Below are 27,737 nucleotides of genomic sequence, written 5' to 3'. Positions count from 1 at the left end.
GGCTTGGAATACTGATCGTCCTGGTTCTGGAGCCCCTTCTTCTAGCTCCAACCCCAGCTTTGGGGCATCAGCTCTGGAGGCTAAAGAGAACCCTCATCCAGGGCTAAACTGACTTTAATACTTGTGACAAAGGTGGAGATTAAGGCCAGACCACTGCTCTAGGCCTATTATGTGTACTATCAGACTTAACCTGCACAAAAGCCCGATGAAGCAGGCTCTCCTATTAGCCCCAGTTCACAGCTGAGAATTCTAGGGTGCTGGCAGGTGAAGGAATTTGCCTGAGTAACACAGCTCAGAAATGAGTAACAGGAGCTCGAGCCTGGGACCTAACCATACACCATAGTGCCTTGGGGAAGACAGTGAGGTTCTCTGTTGCCAAATGATCTCACCCCACACATTAGGTTTCTTTCCTGCACCTATAGTGGGTCTCTCACCTAGAGCACAGCTGGATGGGTTCTGATGAGATTTTCCCCACAGGGTTTTGAAGGATGAATAGGAGTTGAAAAGCAGTGTTCAGGGAGAGGGCACAGAAAGGGCAAGGAACAAGGTATGTTTGATGAAAACGTTCACATCCCCCCTGATGGACATAAATAACTGACAGAGACTGCCAGTTCCTGAGCAGGAATCCTGCTTAGCACCATGCATGGGTCAATTTACCAATGTTTCCATCAACTCACTGAGGAAGGTATTTTGACTATGACCACTCCATTTTACAAATAATAGCACTGAGGCATGGAAAGGAAGCTGGAAAGAAGCAGAATCAGGATCTGAAACTTCAACATCTCTTGATCCCCACACTTTATTTTAAAAATTTTTTTTAATTGCAGCAGGTGGGATCTTTAATTGTGGCATGGGAACTCTTAATTGCGGCAGGTGAGATCTAGTTCCCTGACCAGGGATCAAACCTGGGCCCCCTGCACTGGGGGCTCAGAGTCTTAGCCGCTGGACCACCAGGGAAGTCCTGGATCCTGGTACTTTTTAACTCCACTCCAGGCTGTGGAGGGTGGCCTTAAGCCAGAGACATCAGCAGCCCAGGACAGACTGGGGAAAGGAGTGCTGAGGTCTTGCTGGTGGCCAGGCCCAGGGAGCAGTGGTTGGGCTGGACGCAGGGAAATCTTTGAGGCCGTGGTTGGATCCTGAAAGGAGCAAAGGGTGACTGGGTGACTGAAGAAGAGAAAAAGCAGAAAAGACCTCTGTCAAAGAGGACCTGCCCTGGTTTCATAGAATGATCACGGCCTCTGTGTCCAGAACACTTACTGCATACCAGGATCTGTACACGGGTTACCTCATGCAGCTAACACAGCCTGTGCAGTGGGTGCTGGGTGCTAGAGCTGGACGGTCTGGGTTCCAGTATGAACCCTGCCGCTTAACAGCTGGGTACCCTCAGGCAAATTCTTGCTGTGGTTGTTCAGCTGCTCAGTCATGTCCAACTCTTTGCAACCCCAAGAACTGCAGCACGCCAGGCTTCCTTGTCCTTCACTATCTCCTGGAGTTTTCTCAAATTCACGTTCATTGAGTTGGTGATCCCATCCAACCATCTCGTCCTCTGTCAGCCTCTTCTCCTGTTCGCCCTCAATCTTTCCAGCATCAGGATCTTTTCCAAATTCTTGCCTCTCCCTACTCTTTGGTGTCCCCCTGTGTCAAATGGTCATAATAACAGTCCCCATCTTGTAGGATTGCTGCACGCATCAAATGAATGTACTCATGCAAAGCCTCTAAATAGTCCCTGATGCCCAGGAAACATGATGGCAGCTGTCTTGCAAAGGGGGAAGCTGAGGCTCAGAGAAGTTAGGCTCTTGCTCATGCTGACCAGCTGTCCAAGAGGCAGAGCTGGGATTTTGCTCATACCGTCCAGCTCCAGAGCTGGTTTTGCTGACCGTTACGCTCTTGGCCTCCCTAGGTGCTTGGGGTGGCCATTTGGAAAGCCCTGAGGTGGCTGTGCGCTCGTGGGTGGGGCAGGAGAGGGAGCAGACAGGGCTGGAGTGGTGGCTCCCCAGTGCTGGGTCTCTCACTCACCCGGTCACCCGGGCCCCCAGCGGCGCCTCCTCCAACCCAGGTCCCAGGAGTTTCCCTTGGTGCCAGGGGATTGTTTTCAGCTTTGTCTGGGCCCGCCTCCGGCTCCGGGAGACAGGCCCCGGGCGTCACACTCCCTCCTGTCTCCCCATTCTCGTCTGCGGGGTGGGGGCGGCCAGGACTCGAAAAGGCCCCAAAATAAATGGACCTCTTATCTGATCTCCCAGCCTGGCCTGTTATCTGATCATTACATAATGGCCAGGCCTGTGGCCTCTCCCGCTGACGGCATGGAGGAGGTGGCCCCAGGCGGCCCCAGCGATCTGGGAGGAACTGGGGTTCCTGGAAGTCTGGGGAGGGGTCAGGGAAAGTCTGAAGGAAGGAGGAAGGCGCTGGGCTAATCTGCAGACCAGACCCCAGACTGCGAGGGGAGAGGTAGGTCTGAACCCAGCCCGGTCAGCTGTGTGTGCTGTGTGACTCTGGACATCCTGCATCTCTGGACTGCAGTCTCCCATCTCTACAGGAGGACTAAGCAACAGCCAAGAAGCCTGTGCTCACTGACAGGGTCAGGGGGAATGTGGGGAGCACTGAGGGGCTTGGTGGGTCCCCAAGTAGTGGGGACAGCAGCAAAAGGTACCAGCCCTTGAGTCTAGATGAGCCTGAAACACCAGTGACCTCCCTCTCTGAGGCCCCGCGCCTGCAAGCTGTCCTGTCCCAGCACTTCACCACCCACCTGGGACCAACTGTTCTTTTCCAATGGCCAGAGTCAATCAAAGAATTAAAATCAGAAGAATGACCTCTGCTGTCCAGCGGTTAAGACTCTGTGCTTCCACCGTAGGAAGTGCAGGTTCGATCCCTGATTGGGGAGCTAAGACCCTACAGGCTGTGCGGTGGGGCCAAAAAGTAAAAACAGCAACAAACAGCCATACGCCTTGTCTCATGGAGTCCTCTCAGTCACCTGTATGGTTTTGTGGATTCTATTCTTAGTGTCCTTTTACCAGTGAGGACACCGAAGCCCAAAGTGAAGTAGTTCACCAAAGCCACATAGGCTAGTAAGCGTTGGGCCTCCTCAGACACAAACCCAGGTCAGCCTGGTTCCAGGGACCCTGGCTTTCAAATGCCCTATTCCACAGGCACTCTGGGGTCCCTGGCACACAGGACAGGGCCAGGGCGAGGACTTCTAAGCCAAACGTTCTTGTCCTGAACTTATCCTTCCCAAGTGGTTGCTGGCGGGTGGTGTGTGGGGGGGTGTGGGGCGGCCATCTTATGTCCTTCTCTGACCTCTGGGGGTCCTGAGCCAACCAGTGGAAAGTTGGGCAAAGAGACCGGGTTAAGCCAAAGCCAGACCAATAGCCCGGGATTCGGAAGAAGCCTCCCTCCCCCCATCCTCTGGGCTGGCGTCGGCTGGACGTGCGGCCAGGCCCTCCGCGCCCATCTTTGATCTCCAAGAAAACAGGAAGTGAGCGCGACAAGATGGAGACACAAACTTCCAAACAGTCTCCCCTTCTCTGTCCTCCTTCCCTCCTCCGGAGCCCCCCCCTTCCCTGGCACATTCCTTCAGACGAGGTGTAGGGGCCTCATTTCCTCTTCCTCCTCTGCTGGGTCGGGGTGAAATTCCATTCCCTTCCCTCAGGACCTGCGTTTCCGGGCAGCAGGCTCTGCGGCCTACTCCGGCCCTGCCCTCTGAACCTGGACTCGCTCTCTCCGCTGGGGCCAGGAGACTCTCAAACCTCCTTGAGGCTCACGAGGGGAAGTTTTGCCTCCTGATCCTTTGGAGCGAACCAGCCGAGAGGCTTGGGTGCGTGTACATGTGGGCCCTGCCACACCATTAGCGTTGCCGCATGTAGCAAATGAAAATATAGGATGCCCAGTGAAATTTTAATTTCAGATAAACACTGAAAAATTTTTAGTCTAAGTATACCCCATGCAATGTTTGGGATATGCTTATACTTTAAATACGTATTATTTATTCAAATTTGGACGTCCTGCATTTTATCTGTTGACCCTATACTTACTAGCACTGGGACCTCAGGTAAGAGATTTTTCATTTCTGAGGCTCAGTTTCTTCATCTGTGGAATGAATGTGATGATATCTACCTTGGGTTGGGAAGATCCCCTGGAGGAGGAAATGACACCCCTCTCCAGTATTCTTGCCTGGAAAATTCCATGGGCAGAGGAGCCGGGCAGGCTCCACGGGGTCGCAATGAGTCAGACACGACTGAGTGACCAAGCGCACACACACACACACACACACACACACACATATACACACACACCTTGGAAAGTAGCTGTGAAGATGTAAGAAAGACCTTAAACAGTGCCAAGCATCCAGTAGGCATTCGGAAAGTGGGAGCAGTTGTCACCACCTTGTTCTTAACTTGTCCCTCTCCCCACTGTGATCTCCCACAGGTCTTGCAGAAGCAGTCTACTGTGACCTACAGCCTGTGGACTCCGAGGTGACATACGTAACGAGCCAGGTTTCTGAGGGTTGTGTGGCTCAGATCCCCGATGCCACCCTAGAAGTCCACGTCCTCTTCTTGACGTTCCTAGGGGTGAGTGCCCGATGGCAGGGTCGGGTGGGGACCCAGAGGATGGTCCAGGGCCAATGAGTTGAGGACTCAGTCCCTGGGGTAGTGGGCTGAGTCCTCACCAGGGATTCTGCCAGGATAGTACATGGGCATCTCACAGGGCTTGTCAGCAGAGGCATTTCTGGTGGTAATCTTCTTCTTGTGGTCCCTGAAACCGTTAGGTTGCCCTGCACTTGTGCAGTGATAAGACAGTGCCCAGACCACCAATATCGGGGGGAGTGGCCTGCTCCTCACCACGCTGCCTGCCACAAGGACTGTGGGCCTTGATAATCCCCAAACCGCACAAGACCCAGGTGGGAAGGGCTGGGTTTGGCCAGCAGAGGAGCGGAAAAAAGCCAGGCGAGTGGTTGTTTGTGCACCTCCGGTGATGGGGAGCTCACTTCTTCTCAGTGGATACGGCTTTGCTTCTGGCAGCCTTGACCTTGAGAAAGTGCTTCCCTCCCTGGAATATCACTCATCAAACTCCTATGACCGGGTCAGGGTCTGGAAACTGATGACGTCATCTCTGAGACTCTCCTCCCCTTACCAAGAAGACCCACCACGAGTTTGTCTAGGTCCCTCCTGATACTAATAACACATTTATTGAGCACTTACTGTGTGCTAGGTACTGTGCTAGGCCTACTAAGTGTTGGGAACAGAATTAAGCACCTTACATGTATTAAGCCTCTTGAGGGCCCATCTGTCAGGGGTCTGTCTCCCCATTTTTCAGAGGAGGGACCCATGGCAGGCCAAGAAAGGTGAAGCAATATGTCTGAGGTCCAAGTTCACTAGATCCCTGGAGACTCCAAACTAGGCCGTCCCCTGGATTCCCCAGTGGATCTGTGTTCAGGGGGCACCTGGCCCTCCTGGGCTGATGACCACACCTGGCCCATGCAGCCTCAGGTCCTGATAGCGATTTAGTGGTGTCAGCTTGGGGTGAACTTATGGTCCCTGAAACTGTTAGGCTGCCCTGCATTAGTGCAGTGATAAGATGGTGCCCAGACCACCAATATCGGGGGGCCCTGCTCCCCACCACCCTGCCTGCCACGAGGACTGTGGGCCTTGATAATCCCCAAGCTCCAGATAGAGCCAAACACGTTATGTGCTTTTGATAGCCATTGTAATTTTTTTTTTTCAAGTTTGGTAATGATAGGGAAAATGAGATTGCCCTCTGCGAGTTCATTTTTTTTGTTCGGATATTCAGGTCTCGGCGCCTCACCTGGGTGGCTGGGATGCGCCCAGCCCCAATCACTCAGCCGCGGGCCAGAGTCAGAGAAGGCTCCTGGCCAAGAACCCAGGGCCATGGGAAACATGTGCAGACAGCCAGCCAGGACCCAGGTGACTGGAGCTTTCTCAGGGAGCACAGGGCTGCTATGGGGTTAGGCAGGGCTTCCAGGAGATTGCAAGAACGCTAAGGATGGCCAGAGCTCACAGACTGAAGGAGGCTGTGGGGCTGAACCGAGGACGCAGTGAGTGGACAGAGTGAACGCACAGGCAGGGAGGCGGGCCTCGTTTGGGGTCAGCATCACATGGCTTGCTGTAGCGTGAGCATCCATTTCTCCTCGGGGCACAGCTGGGGAGATTGACAAGGCCCAGTTGCCACAGCAAGCGGCCTGGTCTTCATCCTGTGAACAGTGACAGTTGTTGGAGGATTTTTAGGTGCATGACAAGATGCTGCTGTAACCTGTCATCCTAAACTCATGACAACAGAATCTCCTTGTCACTTTCTGCCTCTACCAGAGAACTCAGTCCATGGAGTGTCCAGCTTTTAACTCAAGGAGCCAGGCTGTAGGCTCCAGGACTGTTGAGCCTGTTTGTTTGAGGGGGTGATGGAAAGCGCTGGGGTTTGGGAGATGGGGGACCCAGTTCTGCATCCACCACTGGCCAGCATCTCATATCACACTGGGCAGGCGGGGGGCTCCTTCTCTCCAGGCTCCAACAGCAGACACACATTTCTTGGGCTCAGGGACTCACCAAAGAGTCATGGAGTAGTTGCATCTGGCCCGGGGCCTGATGTGCACCAGTGACTGTGTATACAAATGAATGAATGAATGAATGTATTGCTATGTGACCTGGAAGGTCAAGAACATGGGCTCTGAAGCAAGATTGTCTTTGAACTGAACCTCACCCCTTATAGGGGCGTGACCCTGGGCCATGTCTCCAAGCCTTGGCTTTCCATAGGAAACATGGGGTGATGACCAAAACTACCTTGTAAGGAGGCTGCAAGAATCCAGGGGGGCAATGCAGGCCACATACTGAGCATGGTTCTGCCGAAAGCCGCTACTTAACTTACAGTAGCTGCGCCTGTCCTTATAGCATCTCCTCTGTGGGATCTACGTCTCTCATGTCAATACTCTCATTCGGCCTGACATGCTACAATGTACCGAGCATCTTCACATCACTCAACTAATTGGATCCACACAGGCAACTGCTACCAGGTGGCTGAAGCAGGGTCTATGAATGCACTTGCAGAGGGGCAGCTGAGGTCTAGCCTCCTGGAGCTGGATGCTCGTGGCTCTCTTGTCCCAAGAGAGCCCACAGTCCCATTGGACCTACTACAGTAACACTGAAAGAACTGTGGTTTCCCTGGGAGGTACCTTCCTCACCAGGCAGCCGCCAAGAAGGGGATCTCCAGTCCAACAGTTTCCCACAACCAGTCCTTGCCAGGTGCCTGCTCTGTGTCCAGCCTGTGTGCGGCACTGATGGTGAAGAGACAAAGCAGCACTAGCCACGGCCCTGGAGGCACTCGCAGGAGAGGCAGAGGTGGGCCTCGGCAAGCCCTGGTACTGAGTGATGGACTTGGCAGTGGAGGGAAGGGGGTGCCAGGGGCTGTGGGCCCCGGGAGGATGATCACTGAATGTGGAAGGAAGGGGCAGTAGGGAAATGACTCCCAGCATCGAGCCAGACAGAGGGGCGTCAAGGGCATTCCAGGCAAAGGGCATTGCCTGAGCAAAGGCCTAGAGGCAAGAAACATGAGCTGGCAGCGGTGGCGTGGGTGGAGGCTGTCTCAGCAACCAGCCCAATCCCTCCCGACCTATGGCTGCCTTCTGCAAACCCTGGCACAGAGAAACAGTTTCCCGTCCATCCCCGCGTGGCCTCTGAATCCTCAGATTTCCTGTGGGTGGGCGGCACATGAGCTGTGGCGGCCAAGAGCCTCGGGAAAGAGAGGTTCAGGGTGTGTGTGTATGGTGTGTGTGTGTGTGTTCGGGACATTTGCAGACAGACAAGGGGGCCACTGGGCAGGGGCTCTATCTCGCTGGGTCCCCAAAGGGCAGGCCGGAGCCTGGATTCCGGGAGGGGGCCCGGGGTCACATCCTGACCCGTGGAGACAGGAAACCGGCCTGGTGTCTCAGCGGTTCCCGTCAGGCCGACTGCACTGATCTGCTATCCTCCTAACAAACCTCAGGCAGCCAGGGCACAGCCAAGACAGCCGCTGATTCACCCCGCTTCTGGGCAAACTCAGGGAGCTGACGCCACCTCACCACCCCCAAGCAGATGGAACTCACAGGTCTCTGATGCTGATTGCCTCCTGCCAGAGGGGCAGATGAGGTTGCTCAGGCAGAGGGAGGGCAGGGGGCCCTAGGCTCCTCTAGGCCACCCTGTGAAGGAAGGGGTGTGGAAGGCAATGCAGCCCTCAGACTTAGGCAAAGAGGCCCCTGCCTGGGACCTACAACATGTAGCCCCTCTCTGGCCCTTTTCCAGTTGCACCCCTCTGCCATCCCTCCCCAGCCCCTGCCCTGTGTACCCAGGACTCCAGAATTCCCTGCCCAAATGCACTGAGCCTCCTCCTAGGGTTGGTGGGGCTCCTTCTTGTCCTTTCCTCTAGAGGGGACACTGCATGGCTGGGTTTAGCTCCCCCAGATCTGAGGGCTACATGAGGTTACTAAGAGTGGGCATCGATGGTGCAGAGAGAAAACAGACCTGGCCTTTGCCTGGAGCCACTCCTGGAGGAGGCAGAGGTGGGTGTCAGCAGTCCTGGTACTGAGTGATGGACTCAGCAATGGCGGGGAGGTTATAGGGGGCTGTGGGTGAGCATGGCAGAGCTTGGGCATCCAGGATGGTTGTCCACATGTGTCCATGTGAAGAGAAGAGGGGTGGGTTGGGGCTAGGGGCTGTCATATGTGTTCTTGTCCCAGGCCTTGCAGATATTAGGGACAGGCTTGGTGGGAAGGACATGGACTCGGGGACAGACAGACTGGGCAGGTACTGTGCCTGCATCTCAGTGCTATATCCCCAGTGTTCAACTCAGGGTCAGTCCCAGAATTGTAAGGATGAGTAAATAGATGGGTGGATGGTTGGATGGGTGGATGGGTGGATGGGTGTTTGGTTGGGTGGATGGATGGACGGTTGGATGGATGGATGGGTGGATGGGTGGGTGGATGGATGGGTGTTTGGATGGGTGGATGGATGGACGGTTGGATGGATGGATGGATGGATGGATGGATGGATGGATGGGTGGATGGGTGGATGGGTGGGTGGATGGATGTGTGGATGGATGGACGGTTGGATGGATGGATGGGTGGATGGGTGGATGGGTGGGTGGATGGATGGGTGGTTGGATGGGTGGATGGATGGATGGTTGGATGGATGGGTGGATGGGTGGATGGGTGGGTGGATGGGTGGGTGGATGGGTGGGTGGATGGGTGGGTGGATGGATGGATGGATGGGTGGTTGGATGGATGGTTGGATTGGTGGATGTGGTGGATGGTTGGATTGGTGGGTCAATATTGGAAGGAAGGGGAAATGTAACTGTGTATAAGCATTTGCTGATTGGCCACCTCCATGAGGTTAGCAGTGTTACTGGTTGTTTGGGGGTGTTAGTCTTGTTCTCTGCCAAGCTCCTGGAGGACAGAGTTGTGCCTTCTTTCCTGTCTCCCATGAAGAGCATAGCAGCCCCAGGCCGGGCCCAGTGCTATTCTCCCAGACAGACAAAGAAACTGGGGAAGTAGAAATGACATGGGCTGATCAGGAACCCTCAGCTGGGGAGAGTGGCGTGCCTCTCGTGGGGGTTCTGGAAGCCCATTCTGTAGCCACCTGGCTGGAGACCAAGTCCCAGATGCCAAACACTGGGAGCCCCAAGGAGACAGACAGAATCAAAGAGCCATATAATACTGAGCCTACACAGATGGGGAGACTGAGACCCAGAGAGGGGCTGTTGCAGGGAGGCCTGACTGGTCCCAATTCCAGCCAACAGCTGCCCAGCCCACATGCCCACCTCCTCAGCCCCTGAACTGTGGCCCTCCTCTGGATGAGCGAGAGGGGAGGGAATGGCAGGTGGAGAAACCCAATCCGCTGCCATGTGTTTGGTTGGACGTTGGACCACCTGCTTTGCAGGCAGAATCTCACTGAATCCTCACAAATCTATGAAGTAGTTACATCGTTCAGCCCATTTTCCAGATCAGGAAGCTGAGGCCCAGAGACAGGAAGTAACTGCCCAGGGTCACAGGCTAATGACTGAGCCCAGGTTTGACTTCAGGTCCGTCTGGCTTTGATGCCCTTCGCCTGCTACCCTGCCTGTAAGTCTGGCTCCGCTGGGGTGAGCAAAGGGACGGCCGGCTCCAATCTGGCCGGCTCCAGTCTGGCCCTAGGAGGGTGGGGGCTGCAGGCAGGCTCGAGGCTCCACTCCTAGAAGAATTGCTGGAAGCGACTTTCTATAAGTGGCTACTAGCGCTCAGGGCCTCCCCACTGAAATCCCCCTTCCCGCCACTGACTGCTGGGCCGACAATGGCAACTGTGGGCCAGAGGCACAAAAATAGAAACGTGGTCTCCCGCCCACTGGCTCAGGGAAGGGGCTGGGCAGGCCCCGGCCAGCCCAGGTTGCAGAGCTGGGGACGAGGGCGTGACTGGCCTGCCCACCTCGGCTGAGCTCCCAGAACTCCCAGGATGCCATGGGGAAGACTGGGAGCTTGGGATGGGGGACGAGGCAGGCCCCTTTCTTTACTTTTGGGCTCGGAGCTGGGAGGAAAGAGGGAAGTCTGCGTGTGAGTGACCGTGTTGATGAGTCAGGGCCACGGGATGGAAGTGTTTGCTATGGAAACCCTGGCTGGGTTTTTCTGGTAACTAGCTGGCCTTTGAGCTCGCGCCAGGAGCTCCCAGACCCCTGGAAGCCCAGCTCTCCAGCCTCCCTGACTTTCGACAGGGCTCACTTGGTGCGTGGCCCTGGCCCCTGCCTGCCTGTCTTTGGGCCTTAGCCCACACCCTCCTTCCTCCCAACTCCTAACTCTACAGGGAGGGACTTGGTGACAAGGGGGTGGAGGGATTGGTATGCGAGCCCTGGGAGCAGAGCTGAGTGTCATGACAGATGTCACGAAGTTCCAGTCTCTTAACCCCCTCACCCTCAGCATGACCCGACGCTGACCTCTACTTCTCTTCTTTAACTTCCTTTATCCAGAGCCTCACTTGGTTTTGGTTTCCATTCTGTCCTATCCCTGTTTTGCAGATGGGGAAACTGAGGCACAAACAGGGACAGTTACTGTGGGGTGGCAACAGGCATGGATGGTCACAGGGCTCTTTCCTCCCACCTCGGGGGCTGTGCTCTCAGCCTGTGGGCGTCCAGGGCAGAGGAGGGATTGTTCTCCTTGTCCCCAGCAGCCGTGGCCCCTCCTAACCATCAGTTCAGTTCAGTTCAGTTGCTCAGTCATGTCCAGCTCTTTGCGACCCCATGAATCGCAGCACGCCAGGCCTCCCTGTCCATCACTCCCCGAGTTCACTCAGACTCATGTCCATCGAGTCAGTGATGCCATCCAGCCATCTTATCCTCTGTCGTCCCCTTCTCCTCCTGCCCCCAATCCCTCCCAGCATCAGAGTCTTTTCCAATGAGTCAACTCTTCTCATGAGGTGGCCAAAGTACTGGAGTTTCAGCTTTAGCATCATTCCTTCCAAAGAAATCCCAGGGCTGATCTCCTTCAGAATGGACTGGTTGGATCTCCTTGCAGTCCAAGGGACTCTCAAGAGTCTTCTCCAACACCACAGGACCCATCTCTTCGCCATGCATGGGCCACGAGTTTCACTCCTCTGGGGGAGGACAGACAGATGGGGCTGGACAGTGATGAACTGTGGGGCAGTCTGGGGAGTGGCAGGGTTGAGAGGGAGGACACGGTCCAGGCGAGCTGCCCAGGGGTCCAGGCACCCACTCTGGCACCATGCTGATGGGTACTGGGCGTCTGACTTCACCACTCACTTTGGCAGGGGCCCTCCCTGTGCCCAACTGCTACATCTGTAAAATGGGAGAATACCTGACCCTGCTTCGATGAGAGCATAGGGCACTCACACACACAGCATAGGGCTGGGCATGCATTAGACTGAACCCTGTGAAAGTACTGATATTTGATTATCGTATTTTAATAGCTTTATTTTGAAAACATTTGTCCACTTAAAGTGTACGGTTGAGGGGTTTTGATCATATACACAGAGTTGTGAAATCATATTTGATAGTTCAAGCTAATAATACATAGGCAATTAGGTAATGAAGCTGGGGTGGGTCCATTGAAGAATCTTCAATCTTCTTGAAGATTCAGACAGGGCAGCAGTGCCTGGGCCTTTCCTGACAACACCAAGGTGGGTCTCCCTTCACTTCAGTTAATTTCAAGAACTGATCACAATCCTGGAACAAAATGTCAGCTCTGACATTTGGACTGGTATTTCCTATTTTGCCAAAATATGATATTAAATGCAATACTTAATCCATAAAGTGTTTAGAATGTACACTATTTTTTAAAATTGATGACACAAGATATTTCAAAACCCCAAAGTTATAAACCCATTAGAAAACAGAAATTAATCAAAAAAGTGAACTTACACAAACATAAATTCAAGATATATCACTCTACTATAAACTAGCATAAAAGTGATCATTCAAAAATAAGCAACCTAATATAGCTCACTAAAATGAAAAAAATATTTATGAAACATTGAAAATGAAACATTATTTGCTTTTATTTTGTTTCAAAGAGCAAACTCACAAAGCGTGATCACGGTGTCATTATTAGGTAGTGGAAATATTTGGGGGCAGATTTTTCCAGCTGAAACACTCTGGCTGTCTGACATCAGTTGGGGAAATGGCCAGGAGATAATTAGAAGTTAAATCTAAACTTCCACTGTTGTCTTCATCTTGAAATATCCGTCTCCTTTTTGATAAGTTTAAGGAGATTTGTGGGGGGTTGGGGGGGGTGGTCAGCGTTTTGTCTCTTTGGAGAGAGATTGCCAGCTTTTGTGAACAGCTGGAGTTTGTGTTTCAATCAAATGTTTCCATCTGTCTTTGTCCATATAAGTCCAAGGCAGGGCTTCTGAGGCCTGCACCTGTTTCAGTTTCAGGAGTCACCTGCTCATGCTCCATTGGTTCAGAGAGTCTTTGAGCACAGCGGGGGTCCTTCTTTCTTCTTTCGGGCTGCGCTGGGTCTTCCGTGGCGTGCAGCCTTCTTCTTGTTGCGGTGTGTGCACTTGTCTAGTTGTGGCTAGTGGGCTTAGTTGCCCCAAAGCATGTGGGATCTTAGTTTCCCCAACAAGAGATCGAACCCATGTCCTCTGCATTGGAAGGTGGATTCTTAACCACCGGACCACCAGGGAAGGCCCAAAGAAGTCTATTCTTTCAACAGAAACTTTGCCTTGTGGATTGCTGTGTTCTTTTTCTTTCTGGGAATAAAGAGGTATAGAAAAACCTGACGGGGCAGGATAGTAGTTGAGAGTAGAGGCCTGCCTAGGTCTAGAGCTTAGTTCCACACTTACATGCTATGTGGTCATGGACAAATGGCTTCACCTCTCTGCGCCCTGCTTCTTCATCTGTAAGTGAGAGTAACAAGGGTACCTACCTCTTAGGGTTGTTGTGAGGTTAAATGAGTCAATGTGTAAAGCACTTAGAACAGTCCAAGCACTTAGGAAGCACTATATAAATGTTAGGTATTAGTTGTTATTGTTGTTATGAAAGCATTCTAAATACATATACCATGATCAATTAATTTTTTTAATGCAGTCAGTACCTCTTGAGACAGAAATGATTTCAACTTCACATTTCTTATAAAATATCAAAATAATGGTATTACCCAACAAAACATGAGTATTTAGTACTTTAAAATCATAAGGCAGATAGGAATCCTGCAGTTGGGGAGCAGAGTTTGATGCCTCAACAGTGCCGCACTGGGACAGAGAAAGGGCACACGGTGCGCTCTGAAGTCACACAGGCTGGTTCACAGCAGGTGTTTAATGGGAATAATAAACCTCAACTGACTACCAATAAAGTTCAGGCTCATTGCATTTATTTATTTTAAAATATTTATTTATTTGGCTGCACCAGGTCTTAGTTGTACCATGTGAACTCTTAGTTTCGGCATGTGGGATATAGTGCCCTGACCAGGGATTGAACCCGGGCTTCCTGCGTTGGAGGCATGGAGTCTTAGCCACTGGACCACCAGGGAAGTCCCAGGCATTTTATTTTAAATATAGCAGTGTGTACATGTCAATTTCAAACTCCCAATCTATCCCTTCCTCTGATCATTAAAAAAAAAGTCTCCTTGGATTTGCTGAGAGTCATCTTTCATTCATTTAGCAAATATTTTCTGGGTACCTGCCTGAGGGCCAGGCACTGTGCCGGGCTCTGGAAGACAGGAGTGGACAAGCTGGGCAGGGAGAATGAAATGGAAGCTGACGGTAAATGAGTCAACGCCGCTGACCTGGGTGGCACACAGCCTTTGCAGCCTGACTGATCTGTGTATGTGTCTCTCCCCTTGCCCCCATCCCAGGATGTGTCAAGGCTGGAGCTGACTCTCCAGACATCCAAGCAAGGTGGCATCCGGCCCCGAGAGGTGCTGCTGATCCTCAGCGTGAACAAATCCATCTTCCTGAAATTGCAGGCACCAGGAATCCCACTCCAGCTGGCCTACGTGAGTGTGTTACCTCCAACCGCAGCCTCAGGCACGGGCTCTGGGAAGCCCCTGCTGTCCACCTCTGTGGACCAGGGTCCCCTGCTTCTCTTTTCCATTCTGACGTTATACTCACCAGGGCCCTTCCTGGTGAACCCCATGGGGCCTTGCCAGAGAGAGGACAAAGGGCAACAGAACCTGGGGAAAAGAACCCAAACCCGGAGGTGGGAATCAAACCCAGGAGGCGATGTGTGTGCCTGCGTTCGTGCTCAGTCGCTTAGTCGTGTCCAACTCTTTGCGACCCCATGAACTATAGCCAGCCAGGCTCCTTTGTCTATGGAATTTTCCAGGCAAGAATGCTGTAGTGGGTTGCCATTTCCTCCTCCAGGGAAACTTCCCGACTCAGGGATCAAACCTGCGTCTCCTGCACTGGCGGGCAGATTCCTTACCACTGAGCCACCTCAGAAGCCCTCAGGTTGATGCACAAATTAGCCAACTCCAACCCTCTCTCATAGCCTCAGTTTTCCCATCTGTCCAGTGGGAGAACTGGACTCACTGATATTCCTCCATAAAATAACCTTGTCACCGTCTTTGAAAAAGTTTACAAGACGTAAATGTGAAAATATTCAAGTACAGACAAAAAAAGGCCAGAAAGAAACCTAACAATGTGTTAACAGTAGTTCTGGCTGGGGAGAGGGATGAGGAACAGAGATCTGCTTTGTTCTTTTCACTGTATTGATTGGCAAGATTTGCTATAATTTACATGGCCTAAATTGGAGAAAAATTATTTTTAAAAAAATTCAAATTTTAAATGTCAGACACATCCACCAGAGAGAGAGAAGGTCCACTGGCTGGGACCACAGCCAGGGGCACTCAGGGCTGGAGGAGGTGGGGTGGGCCGGGTCACTGCCTCGTTCACGTTTAAGGCCCTGGGAGGTGGCCCCCCGAGATGCAGCAGCTGTTGTTTACAGCCAGAAAAAGCAGAGGGGAGAGAGCCGGAGCTCGGGGGAGAGCAAAGAAAACAAGTGGGAGCGAGACACAGAAAAAAGTATGGAAACGGAAAGAGGGCCGGCCTGCTGTGGGAGGAACGGACTCTGGAGACTGAGTTCGAGGAGGGGGAGAGGAGGAGGGGACCTGAAGACAGGCCCCGGTCCCGGGCTGCCTGGGACGCGGGCCTAGACACCGAGAGAAGCTGAGGGGGTGCGCGACTGGCGGCACGAAGCGCAGAGTCAGGCGGAGCGGGCCGGCATGGAAGCCCCCCACCCCACGGGAGGGCAGGCCGAACGCAGCCAACCGGGAGGACGGAGCGGGACCGACCCTGCGGCTCCCAGTGCGGGCAGGCCAGGCCGGGCCACGGCTCCTCTCCCCCACCTCCCGTTTCTCCCCCTTCCTATTCCCGGACCCTCTGGCGGCCCAGCCCTGGACTCTAGGCCCGGCAGGGCTCTGGCTGACGCAGGGCACACGAAAAGCGCCCGCCCGCCCGCCGGGCCGGAAGGTCGCAGCGGCCGCCGGCTCAGGCCTCGGCCACGCCTTCATCCCCGGGGCTAAGAATACACGGCCTGGGAGAGGGGGCGGAGGGACGGCCCGAGCCGCGCGCGACCTCGGCCCGCAGCTTCCGGAGCCGGCCCCAAGCAGCCGGAGCCTGGACGCCTCTGGAGAGACCAAGAGTTCCACCGGGGGAGGGCGCAGGACTCTGTATCAGACCCGGGGCCGAGAGCTTGACAAATGCCCTTTAATCCCTATTACATTCCCATTTTACAGAGCTGACCCTGAGGGTCAGATGGTCAAAGTCCTCCCCCTCCCCACCCAACCCAACTCTAGCTCTAAACCACGGCCCCAGCCCTTCCATGGGGTGGGGGTGGGCACTGGGCTCCTCACCCAGGTCCTCATCACTTTGCCCCCTTGTTAAAGCCCTGCTCCATTCCAAGTGGACCTTTCTATGACGTCTTGCCTATTTCCACTGTCAGGCAGTCCCCCCTTAGTATCTAGCCTGAAGCTCTCATGCTGCTGCTGCTTCAGCGTAATGCCTCTGGCTTTGGAGATGGATGGAAGAGGAACTCTGAGTCCATGGCCCCAGCAGCTTCCCATGAATCCTTTGACCTCTACCCCAGGAAGTCTTTCCTATTTCTTTCTCTAGCCCACCAGAGTCTCTGCTGAGGCATGGGCAGTGGAGGCAATGAGGTGCTGGAGCCACCCAGATTCTCATCTCTGTTCATTCAAGGGACCTGTCTTGCTCCTTTTTTTTCTCATAGAATAATATCCTCTGTCTTCTGTTGTTTCAAATGACTTGAGGCATGACTAGTTTCTGGGTGGTAAGATCTCCCAGAGCAGGGACCAGTTGTTTGTCTTTTGTTCACTCATTTATTCATCCATGTCTTCTATCTTCCCTTCTCCATTTCCATGTGCGGGGAGCACCTGCCGTGTGCCAGGTGTCAGGATGAGGCTGCCATGTCAGGATCTTCATTGCTGGTCTCAAGACCCAGCACACAGTCAGGCCAATATTTCTTACTGCCTACTGTGTGTCAAGCCCCATGCAGCCGTGGCCAAGCCAGCCACTGTCCCTCACAAGAGTGTGGGGGAAACCGACATGGGCCCCACGATAAGTGCGGACTGAATGGAGGGGTGGGAGGGTGATGTTTGAACAGGGGGATGAACATGGGTGTGTGTCCACCCAGCCCCTCAGACGTGGAAAAGAGATGGGGCAGATCTGACTCTGAGGGGCCCTAGTTAGGGGCCCGTGGGCTGACTTCGGCTCCACCAGCCTCAACCTCCTCAGCCCTGGCCTTCTCTGTTCAGCCAACTAGCTGCCTCCCCCAGTTATCTGCTGACCTCTGGCATGGGACAGAAGGCATTCAGGCCCAGGGACAGCATCCTGAGCTGCCACATGTCTCCCTAGGACTCCAAACTGGTCTTTCACGAGGCCCTAGATGCCAACATCACACAGCTGCCATCCTTCACCACCAAGGACCAGCTCCTCAACTGGGCGAATACGCAGGGCTCCATCGCCTCTGTCGCTGAGCTGAGCAACCCGCAAAGCATCTTCCTTCGTCTGGACCAAGGTCTGCCTCCCCAGTTGCCTCCCTGGGTTCAGGACTCTGCTCTTGAGGAATCTGAATTCCTCTGTCTCCTTCCTCGGATGTGGACACTAAGGCACCAAGACGGGATGTGATTTGCCCCGGGTCACTTAAGACAGTGGTTACCCTTTCATCAAATGTTAGATTGAACCCTATGAAACTGCTGCCATTTGTCAGTCTCGGGATATACAAAAACAGCACTTTCATATTATTTATTGTATCCCTAGTGTGTGCCAAGTCCTATGCCAGGCATCTGGGGACCCTGTGGGGACAAACCCAGATGCTGCCCTCCTGGAGCTGGCACTGTGGTAGGAAGATGATAATAGGTATACAAATTCTATAATTTCATGTCATGGTAAATACTATAAGAAGGATAAATGGGGGGTGATGTACAGGCAGTTGCTGGGTTGCATCGCTAACATACGCCATGGTTTTATACCTTAAGTAAAATGTGTGTTGACAGCTGAGGAAACAGAGGCCAGGGACTTACCCTGGGTCACTCTGATGTAAGTGGATTTGAACCTGGGTCCTCCCAAGCCCCCACTCTTTGCTGTTCCATCCTGCCTGTGTGCGTGCTAAGTCGCTTCTGTTGTGTCTGACTCTTTGTGACCCCATGGACTGTACCCCACCAGGCTCCTCTGTCCATGGGATTCTCCAGGCAAGAATGCTGGAGTGGATTGCCATTTCCTTCTTCAGGGGGATCTTCCCGACCCAGGGATTGAACCCCTGTCTCTTAGGTCTGGTCTCCTGCCTTGGCTGGCGAGTCCTTTTTTTGTTTGTTTTTTTTCACCCCTTCAGTTCAATTCAGTCGCTCAGTCGTGTCCGACCCTTTGCGACCCCATGAATCGCAGTACGCCAGGCCTCCCTGTCCATCACCATCCTCGCGCCTCCTGGAAGCCATCCTGCCTGCCCCACCATTACTGTGGGAAAGGGTGGGCCTGCGTATTAGATGCTAGGCTGCTCCAAGGGGAGACAGAGGTGCGCTTATCTCCGCAGCCTCGAGCTCACCGTTCTCCTGCAATCTGGAACCCCAGAAGGACATGGGCCACACGCTCGGATGGACCCCGAAAGCCTGGGGCTGCCGCTTGGAAGGTGTGGCTGGCCACAAGGAGGCGCACATCCTGAGGATCCTACCGGGCCCAGAGGCCTCGTAAGGGTGCCAGCCCCGCCAGCCCCACCCTCCATAAAGCCCCGCTTCTGTCCAAGCCTTAGCCCCGCCCCGGCCTTGTTAGAGAACTGTCACCCCGCCTATATCTGGGCCCCGCCCATTTTCACACCCACCCGACAGACCCAGGACCAACCAGGTTAGGAGCGCAGCTGCTGCTCAACCGACCCCAGGTCTTGTTCTGGCCCAGCAATTCCTGGTCAAGCTCCCCTGCACCTCCCCACACCCCGCACTACCGCCCTCGCTGATGCGGGGGCGGTCGTCTCCCCCCACATCCAGGCCCCGGACAGTGACCGTGAAGTTGGAGCTGAGCTGTGCTTGGAGAGATACTGACGCCGCCGTGCTCATCCTTCAGGGTCCACCCTACGTGTCCTGGTTAATCGAGGCCAACCACAACATGCAGATCTGGGTGAGTCTTGCTTTGAGACCCACACAGCCCCGTTCAGGTCTTCCCAAGGCTCCTCCAAGAAAAAACCCAAACTTCCTGCACCATCACCCCAGCCCTGAGCCTTTATATACGATGATCCCTCTGCCCTCTGTGCTCTACCTATTCTTCCTTCAGACCTTCACCTAGATGGCACCTCCTCCAGGAAGCCTTCCATGATCCCTTAAAGAGGCCCCCTAACCCAGCCCACTGCGTCAGGGAAGTTTCCTGGAGAGGTGAACTCCAAACTGAGTTGAAAGACAGACAGGAACCAGTAGATGAGGGGAGGTGGTCCAGGCAGAGGAAACAGCAGGAACAAAAGAGAGCCTGACTGAGGCCTGGCAGACCCTGGCCAGCCTACAGGCACACCTTGCCAGGCTGTGTGGCCCCTGACTGTGTCCGTAGCTCCCTGCTCTGCCTCTCTTCCTGTCATTAGACCACTGGTGAATACTCCTTGAAGATCTTTCCAGATAGGATCAACCCTGGCTTCCAACTCCCAAACACAACCCAAGGCCTGCTGGGGGAGGCCCGGAGGCTCAATGCCAGTGTGGTAGCATCCTTCGTGGAGCTCCCTGTGGCCAATGACGTCTCTCTGCGGACCCACAGCTGTGGTGAGCACCTGGCTCCCTTCCCTTGCCCCCCGCCTCGCCAGCTCCCTTCCCTGGCCCTCTCCTGGGATCTGTTGCTACGTCCAGATGCTGTGTGAACTGGGAAAGTTGCAGCAGCTGGTGGGAGCCCCATATTCCTCATATGCATCTCAGGAATGCTGAGAGTACCTAGCTAGAGAGGGGCTTAGCACCTCAGAGCACAGTGAGCCCCACAGTGACTGTCTGCTGGGGCCCCCTCTGCTACCCCGCAGGCAGTGGGCTGCAGCCCTCACCCACACCGGTGGAGATCACCACTCCCAATAAGGGCTGCAACCAGGAGCTACTTCTGACCCTGATCCAGCCCAAGTGCTCCAGCGATGGCATGACTCTGGTACTCAAGAAAGATCTCATCTCGGTAAGGGAGCGCCTGGCCTCCAGTCCAGCTGACACGGGTAACTGGGCCTTCTGTCCTAATCCAGGAAGGAGGACCAATCACATTCCGCTACAAGCCTTAGTTTTTCCACCTGTAGAATGGGCTTGAGGTGGCTCAGATGGTAAAGGATCTGTCTACAATGTGGGAGACCGGGGTTTGATCCCTGGGTCGGGAAGATCCCCTGGAGAAGGAAATGGCAATCCACTCCAGTACTATTGCCTGGAAAATCCCATGGACAGAGGAGCCTGGTAGGCTACAGTCCATGGGGTCGAAAATAGTCGGACACGACTGAGCGACTTCACTTTTTTTTCACTCACCAGGTGGTGAGGATTACAGGAGGTCTGACGACCTCGCCTGGTGTGGAGCAATGCGTTAGGTGCTCAGTCGTGTTTGACTCTTTGTGATCCCATGGACTGTTACCCGCCAGGCTCCTCTGTCCATGGAATTCTCCAGGCAAGAATACTGGAGTGGGTAGCCATTCCCTTCTCCAGGAGATCTTCCTGACCCAGAGACTGAGCCCACATCTCCCATGTCTCCTACATTGCAGGCGGATTCTTTACTGCTGAACCACTGGGGAAGCCTTATGTACTAAATACTGAAAGTGACAATGTTAGTTGCTCAGTCATGTCTGACTCTTTACGACCATGGACTGTAGCCCTCTAGGCTCCTGTGTCCATGAAATTCTCCAGGCAAGAATACTGTTGTGGGTAGCCATTCCATTTTCTAGGGGATCTTCCTGACCTAGGGACTCCTGCATTGCAAGCATATTCTTCACCCTCTGAACCACTAGGAAAGCCCAAGTTCATATGTACTTAATAATATCACTTTAAAAACACATTAGATCCCATCATATTGAAATGCCATAATTTGGAGAAGGAAATGGCAACCCACTCCAGTGTTCTTGCTTGGAGAATCCCAGGGATGGGGGAGCCTGTTGGACTGCCGTCTCTGGGGTCGCACAGAGTCGGACACGACTGAAGTGACTTAGCAGCAGCAGTGACTATATAACATTCAGCTGAAGACTAGCCAGGGGGGTACTCTTTCTGCCCCCTTCTGATGCCTATGTCAGAAGCTTTCTCTGTCTCCTTTATAGTTTAATAAAACTTTATTACACACACACACACACACACACACACACACACAAAATGCCATAATTAGCTCCTCCTCCCTCGTTAGACATTTGGGTGTTTTCAATTATGTAATATTATAAATATGCAGGAAGTGTCATTGTGCATGAAATTCTTCTATAAATAGAATTGTTTTCTTAAGATAGGTTTCCACATCAGTTGAGATTGCTGGGTCAAAAATGAGGGAACATTCTGGAAATTTTCATACATGTTGCCAACTCGCTTTCCAAAAGATGATTCCAATTTTCACTGCTGATTAATGAGAACACTTAACTGTCTCTCCAAATTATTGTTTTTTTGTCTAAAAAACTTTGCTGATGTGGGAGGTGGAACCTTGTCTTCCATTCTTGTTTGAGTTTCTACTTCTTTGATTAGTAAGTAGTGAGTGTGAATTTGATACTGTGTAACTGATAATAATCAAAGTCTCTGTAACTTTGTGGCTTGGTATTTTTCTTCTTTAAAACATTTTTTTTTTCAATTGGAGGATAATTGCTTTACGTTGTGTTAATTTCTGCCATATAACAACATGAATCAACCATAAGTATACATATGTTCCCTCGCTCTTGAGCCTCCCTCCTTTGGTATTTTTCTTATTTCTTTTTTTTACCCTTTGATTATTTCTATAAGCTTTTTACATGAAGAAAGACATTTGTGGCCCTTTGTCTATCGTTCTTATTGAAATAATCTCTCCTGGTTTGTTATCATTCTTTAAATTTTTGCCAGAGTGTTTCTTAATTTTCGGGATGTTTGAAAACATTGGGCCATCCTAGCTGGCCATCTTCTCCTTTGTGATTTTTTTCTAGTCTTTCTGAGGCAGGAAATCTCTCTGCCAGAGTCTTGATGAGTCATGCATGTTCTCAGGGATTTTAAGAATGACATTTAACTCTATGTCCATGTGGAAGTGTTTTGGGGTGTGTGGTATCAGGGCCAAGGTGAAGCTCCATCTGTCTGCGGCCTATCTCCCCCTTCTTATCTGCCTTTACCTGGCCCGGCAGATATCTGGGAGGTGGAGGAGGTGGTGCAGGGATCAGCAATGGCTGGCATTACTGCCATCCAGTACACTGGATGTCATACACTGTGATCCACTGATCTTTGGAACATTACACTCAAGTTAAAAAGAATATTCTAGGTCTATAAATATACACACAGATAGACGTCTGTGATTTATTATTCAGTGAGGAAACTAAGCTAAAGCCTGAAGGACAGTATGATGCCTTTTGTTTAAAATGAGGGGGAAAAAAACAAACCCACACAATTTCTATGAATGCATATGTCTAGAACACACTCATGATGTCACAGATATTATTGCTAGATACAGAAGTGTGTCAAGTTCAGGAAAAGTAGTAACTCTTAAACGGTGTAGGATGATGAGACCTAACAAAAATGGAGATGGGAGCAGAGGCGTGGCTGTGATTCAAGACCCCTGGGGTGTGGTCAGTCCTTGGTGCTGGGGTGTGAGGGACAGGCCCTGGGGAGCCCTGTGCCTCCTGACGGTGCCTCCCCCACACCCCCTGCAACCCTGGCCCAGACTCTGCTATGCACCATCAAAAGCCTGACCTTCGGGGACTCCAGCTGCCAAGCTAAGGAAACAGAAGATGAGTTTGTCTTGAGCAGTGGCTACTCCAGCTGTGGCATGGAAGTGATGGAAAATGTGGTTAGTAACGAGGTAAGACCTGGAGTGGGAAAAAGGGATGGTGCCCCCTCCAGGTGCCTCCTGGATCTTCCAGGCAGAGAGGCTTTGGGGAGAGCGGGTGTGGTGCTAGTAGGAAGACAAGACAAGCTTTGCCATTGGTTGACTCAGTTTCCCCATCCAAAAAAATGGGTTCATTGGGTGGGATACCCTCTGGGCTCCTCTCGGGCTCTGAACACCTCCTTGGCTCTCTTCCTGCAGGTGGTCATCAGACTCCTGTCAAGCTCATCACCGCAGAGGGTGAGATGGACGGTCAATGTGCTAACCCATGTGGTCCGGGGGGAGCAGGCCTCAGGAGACTCAGGCCCTGATCCTGGCAAGCCAATGTGTCTCCAGTGTGCCCCTGTCTCCCCTTCTGTGCGATGGGGGCAGTACTGTTCAGAGTCATGTTCTCAGTCTCTCAAGTCAGAGGGTTCAAGCACGAATTGGCTGCATGGCCTTGGGCAAATCACATAAGCTTTCAGAGCCCAAAGGTCCTGTTAATAGGAGTATAAGGAAGGAACCCCCTGTGGGATGAGCTGTCACCAAGAGGAGACATGGAAAGCACACAGGTCTTGTGAGGAGCAAGTTCTTTTTCTGGCTGCGTGGCTTGTGGGATCTTAGTCCCCCAACCAGGGACTCAGATCAGACACCGGGCCTTCAACAGCAAAAGCACAGAATCCTAACTGCTGGACTGCCAGGGAATTCCTGAGAGCAAGTTCTTGATAAATATCAGTTGTGGTGGGGAAGGGGGAGGTTTAAGGTGAGGAGGGTCACGCAACAACCCTGAACCGTGACTCCTGCTCCCACCCCTTGGCTTTCTCACTGGGTGCCTCCCATCCCCACAGAAAAAGGTGCAGTGCATCAACACGGACAGCCTCTCCCTCCAGCTGGGCCTCTACCTCAGCCCACACTTCCTCCAAGCCTCCGACACCATCGAGCTGGGCCAGCAGGGCTTTGTGCAGGTACCGGACTTGGACTTGACCGCTCAGGCCTGCCGCCCCCTGTGATTTCTCAGAGCCTTTCTTTCTCCCCAGTGGAACTTGACTTCCTAGGGCTAGGCGGGGGCCAACCTGATGCAGGGTTGTAGGGGTGGGGAGAGCTGAGGCAGAGCTCAGATAGTGGTTGGAATGTCACTTCCTCCTCCTCCTTTGCTCCAGGCAGGCCAGTAACTGTCCTTCCACCATCAAAGTTCCCGAGCAGGAACTCTAGAATGAGTCTAGCCTATTTCGCAAGAACGGGTAAGGTGGAGAGTTATGAGTAACTGACCGCGCCTTGGTCCCCTTACCTACCCATGCAGGTGAGCGTGTCCCCATCCATCCCTGAGCTCATGATCCAGCTGGAGAGCTGCCAACTGAACCTGGGGCCCGACATGGAAATCGTGGAACTCATCCAGGGCCAGGAAGCCAAGAGCAGCTGCGTGAGCCTGCTGTCCCCGAGCCCTAGTGGTGACATACGCTTCAGCTTCCTCCTCCGCGGCTACATGGTGCCCATGCCCACGACTGGCATCCTCAGCTGCTCTGTGACCATGCATCCCAGGATTCGGTCCCTGGTGAGTGGGGGCTGGGCCCAGCCCAGCTTCAAGGGTGGCTTCTGGGTCTGGAGTTTTCAGGAAGGGATGTGATAGATCAGGAGGATGTGGAACCAGTGAGCAAAAGACAGCCACAGGCAGACACGTGGCCTCTGGGTACCAAGGGGACTCTTTCTGCCACCCAACAGCCTTTGGATGGCTGTGCTGTGTCTTGGGACATTGGTCAAATATGCAGCTGCACCCACTATCCATCTGTCCATCCGTCTATCCATCCATTATTTCACCCATCTGTCTGTCTTCCCACCATCCCATTCAGTCATCATTTATCAGCTGATGCTTCTTACCATCCCACCCAGTCATCCATCCAGAGTCCTTCCATCAGCCCAGTCATCCATCCATCCTTCTACAATCACACCCAGTCATCATCCGTCAATCCATCCACCCAGGAATCCATCCACCCACCCATCTTGTCCATATAGTATGGTCACCATGGTAATCTCAACAAACAAGAGATCTCAGGGAAGAGGGTTAGTACAAAAGACACAAAATTCTGATTTTCTGCACTTACTGGTCACAACACTTCACCATCCAGTATATACCAGTTTTTAAACACTGGGCCCTGGACACACACACACACACACACACACACACACACACACACACAGAGTCATCCCCAAGCCCTTGCATATAAAAGGGTCTTCAGGATGAGAAGCTTCTATGGTTGTATGAAGCTGGAGAAGCCTCTGGGACCACTCCTGAGTGGGCTCTCCCTAGGCCACAGTGAGCCTGGGCTTCTGGGCATTCACAAGGATAATGGATGCAGTGTCCCCATAATCCTCATGGGAGTCGGGAGCTTTTCAGGAACTCAAAAGAGACACACCAGGAGCAGCCCAGAATTGTCTGGCTGCCACCCTTCCAGAGCACAGATCTGCCAGCATTTGCCCAGAGGCCCCCAGCCAGAAGGTGGTGCAGGTGGGGCTCAGAGTCAAGGCCCCAGGGTGGGCTGTGGCAGGCCAGGGTCACAGAGACAGGGGGAAGCCTGGAGCTGCCTCTCAAAGGCTGTGCCATACCCCGGGCTCTCTTCCTCCTTCAGGAAGTCCACAAGACTGTCTCCACACGCCTGAACATCATCAGCACCAGCCTGCATGGTGAGTTCTAAGTATCCCCGAGGTTCCAGGGACTGAGGTCAGAGTGGGGCGTGATGGACGCTCAGAGGACCCCAGAGAGCAGGGTCCACAGCTACATCTTCCACATGGAGAACATTTGCTTGTGACCACCCCATGGGACCATATCCCAGGCCTTTGGCTCTTCTTGATCCCCAGGGTGGCTGGCTGACCTTGCTGGGAGATGGAGCCTTCTGGAATCGGGACTGGACAGGACTTGGGGGCAGTGCTTGTCTCTCCTTCCCTAAGACCCCTAGGGTGGAGGATGCCCCTCAGCCCAGCTCCCCCCAACCTGTCTTAGTTCCCCCTGGGCCCAGGTGCCCCCTGGGCAGGAGAGTCCCTGACGCTGAATGCAGGTGGGAGAAACATTGGCCCCTTGGCCATCCTACCTGGGCCTGGATGGAGCCCCTGCACCCAGCCTACAATCAAGAAGGCAGGCTAATGACCCCACTGCAGGGATGGGAACCCACAGGCCTACGGCCAGGCTGCCTGGCCCACAGTCAGACAGGCATCAGGAGTGCAGAAAGAGTGAAGCTTGGGAAAACCCAAGAAGAGAGCCAAAGGGCCCTCAGGGGGCACTCTGGCTTCTGCTTTGGTAGCGGGCTGAGAGGAGTAGGGACTGACCTAAGGTCACACAGCGGGACTCTGGACTCTCAGGCCCCACTCACACTTTGCTCAGATTATACCATCCGGCCTCCCTAAAAATGTATCTCTACCAGCCTTGGGAGTCAGAGGCATGGCCCCAAAGGCCTGGCTGGGCCCTTTTGAGGGCATGCTCCTAACAACACAGCTTCATGCCACGTGTGGGTGTGATGATCCCATTGGCTAGATGAGGAAATGGGTTCAGAGAAGTAAGGGTCAGTGGCTGAGCTGAGACTGGCACCAAAACCTGCACTCCTGGCTGGCACAACGGGGCGGGGAGTGGGGATGGGAGTTGCAGGGAGGAGACAGCGGTGCTGACCGCAGCCATCCTGTCCTTGGTGGTGCAGACAAAGGCCTCGTCCTACCTGCCGTGCTGGGCATCACCTTTGGTGCCTTCCTCATCGGGGCCCTGCTCACCGCCGCGCTCTGGTACATCTACTCGCACACGCGTGAGTATCCCAGGCCCCCACAGTGAGTGCTTAGGTCCCCTCCATCACCACCTGGGGGAGCCCAGCGCAGTCTCTGGGGCAGTGGGGACCCCTGGCCGGGGCCCTGACCTCCACCCCTGCCCCCAGGTCACCCCGGCAAGCGGGAGCCCGTGGTGGCGGTGGCTGCCCCGGCCTCCTCGGAGAGCAGTAGCACCAACCACAGCATCGGGAGCACCCAGAGCACCCCCTGCTCCACCAGCAGCATGGCGTAGTGCCCAGCCAGCCCTCGCCCAGCGGGAGAGACTGAGCAGCCACCAGCTGGGAACCACTGGCCGTGGACTTATCCCGGGACCCCAGCCCCTCCACTTGACCAAGGATGAACCCTGCCCTCTGCACCCGCCCCTGCTGCCTCCCTCCCAGAGGCCTGCCGCCAGTGGGAGCACCAGCTCGGAACACCTTGGGGGTCCCCCACCCCACCCCGACGAACCTTCAAACCCGGAGGGCCTGGGGTGTGGCTGCCCGGGACTGCCGAGTGAGAGCCCACTGCCCTGTACGTCCACATTGCTGTAAACACCCAAGAAAGCCCCTGTCATTGTAACCTGGACCCAGCACCCGGTGACCTGGGCTGGGCAGGAGTTGAGAACTCCAGGACTCAGTCCAGCCCACCCAGGCTGATGGCGCCTCCTCTGTGGAAACCGAGCCAGCACGGAACCACCTGCACCTGCTTCCAGCGGTCTCCGCGTCGGAACTGGCACGACTGGCGGAAACAGAAGCCGAGGGGCACGCAGCCTGGGAGTGGAGTGGGGGAGCCTAGCTCCTCCCTGCAACTGTCACACAGACACCCCCCACGCCCACCCCCCAGGCAGTCTGTCCTGGGTCCTCCCCTATATACTCACCACCAATAAATCAGACCATGAAACCAGAGCTGGGCTGGGCTGGAAGGGGAGGGGCACCTATACCAGGGAGAGGGGTGACTGTTCTGGGTTCAAATACCACTTCTGGGTTGTGTGACTGTGGACAAGTCCCGTGGCTTCTTTAAGCCAGCCACCATTCTCTTATCTGT

At 53.8% G+C, this 27,737-nt stretch overlaps 1 protein-coding gene across 1 annotated transcript in view; it reads left to right on the top strand.

Moving 5' to 3' along the window:
- The window catches only part of ENG (endoglin), a 32,104-nt gene extending 4,506 nt beyond the window's left edge, over positions 1-27,598 (top strand). The window contains exons 2-15 of the mRNA XM_070799286.1: positions 4,420-4,562; positions 14,312-14,452; positions 17,328-17,490; positions 18,502-18,655; positions 18,950-19,079; positions 19,531-19,705; positions 19,954-20,096; positions 22,770-22,907; positions 23,133-23,171; positions 23,759-23,875; positions 24,211-24,462; positions 25,535-25,589; positions 26,594-26,695; positions 26,822-27,598. Of these exons, the coding sequence (XP_070655387.1) occupies positions 4,420-4,562; positions 14,312-14,452; positions 17,328-17,490; positions 18,502-18,655; positions 18,950-19,079; positions 19,531-19,705; positions 19,954-20,096; positions 22,770-22,907; positions 23,133-23,171; positions 23,759-23,875; positions 24,211-24,462; positions 25,535-25,589; positions 26,594-26,695; positions 26,822-26,946 (1,877 nt within the window). The 3' untranslated portion in view covers positions 26,947-27,598. The remainder of the gene's footprint in view (positions 1-4,419; positions 4,563-14,311; positions 14,453-17,327; positions 17,491-18,501; positions 18,656-18,949; positions 19,080-19,530; positions 19,706-19,953; positions 20,097-22,769; positions 22,908-23,132; positions 23,172-23,758; positions 23,876-24,210; positions 24,463-25,534; positions 25,590-26,593; positions 26,696-26,821) is intronic.
- The last annotated feature ends 139 nt before the right edge of the window (positions 27,599-27,737 follow it).

The sequence above is a fragment of the Bos indicus genome, chromosome 11 (genome assembly GCF_029378745.1).
Source record: "Bos indicus isolate NIAB-ARS_2022 breed Sahiwal x Tharparkar chromosome 11, NIAB-ARS_B.indTharparkar_mat_pri_1.0, whole genome shotgun sequence".
Taxonomy (NCBI): domain Eukaryota; kingdom Metazoa; phylum Chordata; class Mammalia; order Artiodactyla; family Bovidae; genus Bos; species Bos indicus.
This window is presented reverse-complemented; position numbering and strand designations above follow the sequence as displayed.